This window comes from Silene latifolia, chromosome 1, assembly GCF_048544455.1.
Source record: "Silene latifolia isolate original U9 population chromosome 1, ASM4854445v1, whole genome shotgun sequence".
NCBI classification, from domain to species: Eukaryota; Viridiplantae; Streptophyta; class Magnoliopsida; order Caryophyllales; family Caryophyllaceae; genus Silene; species Silene latifolia.
Window position 1 is genome coordinate 187,195,606 of NC_133526.1, and position 7,449 is coordinate 187,203,054.

General features: G+C 37.4%; 1 protein-coding gene across 1 annotated transcript; it reads left to right on the plus strand.

Annotated features, from left to right (window-relative positions):
• The first annotated feature begins 215 nt into the window (after nt 1–215).
• On the plus strand, nt 216–6,842 carry LOC141613598 (uncharacterized). The gene is made up of 8 exons (XM_074432343.1): nt 216–409; nt 587–929; nt 2,698–2,895; nt 3,084–3,356; nt 3,881–3,983; nt 4,121–4,239; nt 4,558–4,734; nt 5,621–6,842. The coding sequence occupies exons 2-8, from the start codon at nt 603–605 to the stop codon at nt 6,407–6,409; spliced, it is 1,986 nt and encodes a 661-aa protein (XP_074288444.1). The 5' UTR covers nt 216–409; nt 587–602; the 3' UTR covers nt 6,410–6,842.
• Nucleotides 6,843–7,449: the final 607 nt, after the last annotated feature.

The following is a 7,449-nucleotide window of genomic DNA, read 5'->3' on the forward strand; positions in this document are numbered from 1 at the left end:
TGTAAAACAAGCTATATGAACATTTTTAATGTATTATGTTTGATCTCAAATCGCAAATAGACATTTTAGGACTTCATTAACTGAGTTGGTGGACATCTACGGATTTAACTCTAGTATCGAATTTGAATCGAGTACTATTTGGAGTCTTTACATAGAAAATTACGAGCAAGATGAAATCTTGGCTATAAAACACATCACCCACACGTGCCATTCTCATCCTTCAGTTTATTTATTTTTTATTCATTTAAAAAAGAGTAAAATAAATTAAATCCAGAACAACAAAAATACTACGAAAAAATAAAAATAAAATTTCGTACTTTACTTCGATCAATCAATTAACTAAAACCCCCGATTTCTTCGCGAAGAATTATCCGATCTTTTCGATTTCCTTATATTTATATTATTCCTGGTTTGTTTATCACTCTTTTCTTAATTATAAAGTATTTAAATTAATTGAATATTTCGTGTTTTTAGGGTTTAATTTATTGAATTATGTTCAGGTGAAGCTATATGCTTTAATTTGATTATTATTGATGTATTAATCACTTAATTACTTGCTAATTTGATGATTTAATTGGATTAACAGAGATCATTGGAAATTAATGGCGACAGCAACGATGGCGACAGCAGCAGGAGCAGCTGCGTTATTATATTATACTTTGAATAAGAAATTACAGTCTGGTATTACTGAAATTGATGATGATGATGTTAATGGAGGTGTTGTTGACGGTGTTAGTAGTAGTGGTAATGGTAGTCATGGTTTGGTGGGAGTTGATAGGGTTTCTACACGGCTTATTCGAGCTCCGGCTACTTGGTTGGAGACGATTTCTACGTTGTCGGAGACGCTTCGGTTTACGTATTCTGAGACTTTAGGGAAATGGCCTATTGGTGATTTGGCTTTTGGGATTAGTTTCCTCTTGAAGAGGCAGGTATATGACTAACCTGTTGCCTCCTTGGTTACTTTAGGTTGATGGTTTGTTGTGCTAATTTGCGAAATTTAGTTCTTGCTTGCTTGCTTGATAGTTGATACTCACTCCGTCACATTCATTTGTTTACTTTTATCGTTGGAGAGGGATATTTTAATCAAATGTAAAAAAATGATTGAGATTACTCTAGTCTCTAGCTTAAATAGTACATAAACTGTTGCCTATTGGCTCCTTTAGGTCGAAGGTTTACTATGCCAATTTGCAAAATTTTGGTTGTTGTTTACTTGTTTACTACTCCCTCTGTCACATTCATCTGACCTTTTTTTGTTTGTGACTTGTGAGGGATATTTTAATCAAATGTAAATAAATGGTTGGGACGGAGCTGGAATATCTGTTACTCTAGATGGAAAGATATCTACATTCATAGAATATGGAATTTGTTTGATATGGTCAGACAGAGTACTCCCTCCCCTTCAGAGCCATTTCCACTCTCACTTTTTGGGTAGAAGTTGTAAAACTTTGACTAGAAGTATATAAAAACTCTAGTTGATATGGTCATACAGAGTACTCACTTCCCTTCATGATATACTATTAAATATTTACATTTATTTTTAAGTCTTCCTTAAAATGTAATATATAAAATGTCAAAAACTATGTTAAGAGTAGCGCATTGCGAACGAGTAAAAGCAAAGTAGACATTGTGAAGGGAGGGAGTGCTTTTTTTCCTTCTCAAAATGTAGGATAAAAGGGGATGGAGCCGAAAGAAAGGGAGGGAGGGGGAACAGAACCTTGTTGTCTTCCTTCCAAATCTTTTTAATGTGGAGAATTTGGTTTGACTTGTAGGAAGGAAATGATACCTTTACCGAATTGTTATCCACACAGGAGAAATTGTCCCCCCCTCCCTTCCCTCCAAATTCCTCCATTTAAACAATTGGTGTAGTGTGTGAGGGTTGTATGACTTGTAAGCGTAGATTGTTTTGTAACTTTTGGATGTTTTATGTTTTTTTTGTTGAGATAAGTGGAGGAAAATTTTCATTTATGAGCTTTATTTGCTGTTAATCTTGGAGATTGAATCATCCAGATTCTAGAGCACACAAGTAGTTATGTACTTCAGAATTCATTTTGGCTTAATCTCAATCCTAAGTTGGCTTAAGTGTGTTGTTTAGTAATGATGGAAATCTCTCGTAGAGTAGCTTTAGTTTCAAAAAGTAATAATGGTTTTTTGGTTATTCTGTAAAATTTTACTGAAAAATAGGGCTTCATTGTTGCTAGCAGTCTGATAGTTTGATCTTAGAGTAATGACATAGGTATAAGTGTATAACATTGGTCCTAATGTCTCATCCATTTCATTGGTAGACTTCATTTTGTGATCTTCATATTCCGGCACAAGATTTAGAGCAGGATGTGAAGTTTCTCTTATGCCCTGTTACTATTACCCCCTCCATTTCAATCATTTGTTTACCATATTTATTCTTTGTGAGAGGTATTTTAATCAAAGGTAAGTAAATGATTGAGGCAAAGCTATTATCAGTATGAATTATTCTTTTATTGTTTTGGGCGCCTTTTTTTTATAAGGGTGTTAATTGTTGTTCATTACTCTTCACTTTGAGCTTACCGTTGATGGCCCTAGTGTTTTATCAACGACTAAAACGTTGGGGGTACTGTAAATTAATATTTCAGTTTCAGTGATCAATCTAGTTTGTTTATAATGTATGTGGGCATGTGGCAGTGTATGTTTTGTCTGGGTAGTATTCTGACAATCACCTTTCAGGGAAATTTGTGCGTACAAGATGTATTTGGAGGAAAAGACAGTCTACGGTTGAAGGGACCTGAAATAGTAACCGAGCTAAAATATCTTTTAAATTTATTAACATTGTGCTGGCATTTCTCAAAGAAGCCGTTCCCATTATTCTTGGAGGAAACTGGCTTTAGTGTCGAAGATGTCCTCCTTCAGGAGCCCAAAGCTGGGGTAAGTGATGATTCATTACAGATTCTGTGCAAGATCTTTTTTTCACGCGCTCCTTTTTTTGCTACCTTGGGCTCACTGCGCTATCTGTATTTGCTTTTATGCCTGTCCAAATATGTGTACTCAATTAATATCATCGAATTCAGCGTTAAAACAAATTACAAATTGAACCTACTTTTGTTATTTGGCAGATTTTGAAGCCTGCTTTTACTGTTCTTGTGGATCACAAAACGAAGTGTTTTTTGTTGCTGATTCGGGGAACCCACAGTATTAAGGACACACTGACAGCTGTAACTGGAGCAGTCGTACCATTTCATCATTCTGTTGTACATGAAGGAGGAGTTAGCGATTTAGTATTAGGATATGCTCACTGTGGAATGCTTGCAGCTGCTCGATGGATTGCTAAGCTAGCAACACCGTGTCTCATTACAGCTCTTGGTGAACATCCTGATTATAGATTAAAGGTCAACACTAAATTACATTCACTATTCACTCATTTCGTGATGCAAGTTTTGATGCCATATGGTTTATGTTCAACCCATGATGGGTGTCTCTGTGTCCGGACTACATCTAATTCATTATTGTCTTTTTATGAAACACGAGTGTATGCTTTTGAATTGATAGAGCTGAAGCTGTTAGCCTGTTACTAAGTTTAAATCAATTGCATTTCTATAGATCAGTCACTCTGTTTAAGCATTTTACCTTTGAAATATTCCCGTTATTAGTTTATATCTTGGAAGTCGGTTAAGTATCATTGTTGTGCGCTGCACATCCACGTCGCCATAACCTCCCGGAGTGGTGGTTGTTTCGTTTCTCAATAGCGCACACACTAACAAATATTGAATATATATACTTTCATTTCATTTCATTTCGTTTACTAGTAACTACTTTCTCTTTGTCTCTCTTTTTATTTTATTTTTTATCTTGTACTCCTTTTCCTGCTAGAGTTATATTGGTCATTTCATGTATTGACATATATTTGATGCAGATTGTAGGGCACTCTCTTGGCGGAGGCACAGCATCTCTACTGACGTATATACTACGTGAACAGAAGGAACTATCCTCCAGTTCTTGTGTTACATTTGCTCCAGGTTCGCATCTGAGATACTTATCGCTTAAGTTTGAACATATGTTGGATTGATCAGTTTTAGATGAGATTTGTAACTTGTAATATCAAGTAGTTTTGTACATCATACATTTTTTTCACTGACTGGAAGTCCTTATTTAGCTGCTTGTATGACATGGGAGCTGGCCGAGTCAGGCATCGATGTAATTACTACTATTATCAATGGAGCCGATTTAGTCCCTACCTTCTCAGCTGCATCAGTAGATGATCTACGTGCGGAGGTCTGTTCCTGATATTACTAAAGCCATGAATGAACTTTATAGTTTTCAATATGGGTAGTTCATGAATAAACTTTCCAACTTTGGAATGTTTCTTCTTGTATACGTGATTTGTGGTCTTTATGATATCCCACATGTTTCATCAACTTATGTTTCCATCAATATTACTATTATGTGCTTGATTTTTTTTCTTTTTCTATTAATACAGTCGGAAATTTCTTGACGGACACAGGAATATTACTTTGAGTGCCTGATCTAACAAGTGCGCTATGTTTTGAGATCATGCCCATGATTGAATCTTCACTCCCATTTTGGTTTCAGGTAACAGCGTCTGCTTGGTTAAATGATTTGAGGAATCAGATTGAGCAGACAAGGATTCTGAGCACCGTTTACCGATCTGCATCAGCTTTAGGGTCTCGTCTTCCATCAATCGCCAGTGCTAAAGCAAAAGTTGCTGGGGCTGGTGCTGTTCTCCGGCCTGTTTCTAATGGCACTCAGGTATTGTATCCGAATCTGTGTAATTTTCGTCCTCTACTTGTTTGGCTTATAGTAGCAAGTACCCAATTTTTACAACGTTTCATATAGACGCACCCCCTGCCACAGTGCCAATTATGTTTGTGGACTCGGATATGGGTACGTATCCAAGAGCTGAACTCGACACAAAAATTAAATTTTTCCGGTGCACTCCGAAATGAGAATATGCGTGCTGAGGACGCGTCTTCAAAACCAAAAACATAAAATTTAAATATTTAAGGATTTGTTTGTCAAGTGAAATGAGAGATGTTTGGGAAAGGTCGAAATGGTTTAGAGATTGGAATGGTTTTTATACCTATATCCTTGAGAGTCCTGTCAGATATCGATCATATGGTTAAGGCCATGAACATGAGAGTTAAGATAACATAGACTGGCAAATGGCAACCCCTAGCGGTAATCGACTTGTCCCAAAGGCATATGTGGCAATTTCAGCCTGAATATTGGAAAGTAGGCGTCCGTCAAAAAGGAAGGCTGTAAATTCAATATAATTTCCACTGGCCAAGAGGTTAGGCTGTTGGGAAGAGTGAGATTCAACTCTCCACAAAGTAATTGCTGGGAGGACTGATTCATAGGCCACAACTTGAGATTCTGCTTTCTGTGGGGTATCGAATATGTACATTTGGAGATTAATTACTATCTTCACTTCAAAGTTCACTCTAACAAGCCGATTAACTTTTGGTCGTATTCTGTATTATTCCCGATGTTTAATTTATGTGCTTTCGTTACAAACGGAACTTTCTGTTAACGATCCATCTCGTGCTCTTCTTTTGTTGGGTTAGCTTTCAACATCTATCTACGTGTCAATTTCACTTCTATATTAGCGTGTGAATATGTTTTATGTTATTTGTAGGCTGTCATGAGAAGAGCCCAGAGCATGGCCAATGCAGCATTGAGGCATCCTAAAATGCTCACATCATGGTCATGCATTGGCCCACGACGTAATGGCAATACTATTCCATCAGATGGGCTAGAACATTCCTCTGAATCCTCACCCACCAATGCCGAAACTTCCGAAGCACTTATTGCATCATCTGACTCTTTGGAGCTCCCAGAATCATCAATGGGACCAGACTGGAACCCTGAGATTGGGTGTTCTTATTCAGATGCAAGAGATCTTCAAAATGAGTTAGAGGTTGATATTGCCGATGGAGAGGTCCTAACCCCGAATCATAGAAACGAAGATCTCACGAATGAAGTCGAATTGTGGCATCAACTTGAGCATGAGCTTTATGATCTAGACGAAGGGAACCAGGCTGACGTGGAGAAGAAAATAAGAGAAGAGGAAGAAGCCGCCTTGCAAGAGGTGGGAGCAACACAACCAGAAGGTTCAGCAACTGAAGTTAAGGAAGTCCATAGATTTTACCCGGCAGGAAAAATTATACACATTATGACTCTTCAACAGGAGGATGAAGGCAGTGTGTCATCAACCGATAGTGAAGAGAGAGAGTCAGTAGAGTTGGAAGTCGGAATATTCCGCACTCCGAGGGAGTTGTACAGTAAATTAAGGCTTTCACACAGTATGATCAAAGATCACTTCATGCCTGTATATAGAAGACAGATCGAAAAGCTCATCCGGGACCTTGAAAAGGATGATTCCAATGGTAGCCGCTATAGCGAAGGAAGTGGAGTGGTTTTATAAGAGTCGAAAACTAGGATGGCCGGTCTTGCAGTTTTGTCAGTGCCGAGACATTGTGAGGATTCTACTAACTTAATAACACATCAGCTGATCGGTGAAGCCATGGCCACTGTATCAGGCGTGGGATGAAGAGCTCCTGTAAGTCGTACATGAGTCATGAGTTAAAGAATGGAGAAGCCAATGCGCTGTGCTATGAACTTGTGATGATGCCTTAAAGCGGAGTAATTTGCACATGGCGGCATGTTTAATAGTTTACTGTATATTACACATTTACACTTTTTTTTTTTTGGTTTCCTACTCTTCTATTGCATTGTTGTATGTATTCATATAGAAATTTTTCATAAAAAGTATACTTTGTACTTGCACCATCAATTTTATTAGTTAGTCCAAAAAAATGACAAACCTCTCTTATGAGGTTTTGCACTGTTCTCTGAAAGTCTGAATTTATATGTTTGTTGCTGTATTCACCCCTGCTTTTGGCCTGGAATTTACATATTGTTCGTGCCATTTCATTCTCAGGGTTCAGTTCAAGCACTCGAATTAAGGCCTTGTTCTTTTGGACTTAATCTTTTTGAACTTATCGAACTGAACTTATAGGATCTTAACTTTTCTGAACTGAACTTAAATGATCTAAACTGAACTTATAGGGAGTGACTTCTAAGTCCAAAAGAACAAGGCCTAAATGGAGGACGAGTCTCATACTAATACCAACGTAACCAAATGCGGTCGTTGAAAATCGACATAGCTAGAAAGAGGTGATGTGGTTGATAATACGAAAGGACAGAGGATAAAGACAGCGAGACAAGAAGAGGAGCATGAAAGTGTCGTTTACTTTGTAAATGATTTCACGGCAAAGACATGTTACTACAATCTATGAATGTCATAATTGATACAGAGTCTACTTTTTAGTGATAGCTCAATTTTGAGTACAACAAGAGTCCTTTTTAGATTATTATTGCATGAGGAGTACACTATCTCATTGATCAGTCCTTTTAGTTCATTTGTTTTTTTGTAGCAATTGGCAAATTTTGTGCAGAAATGTA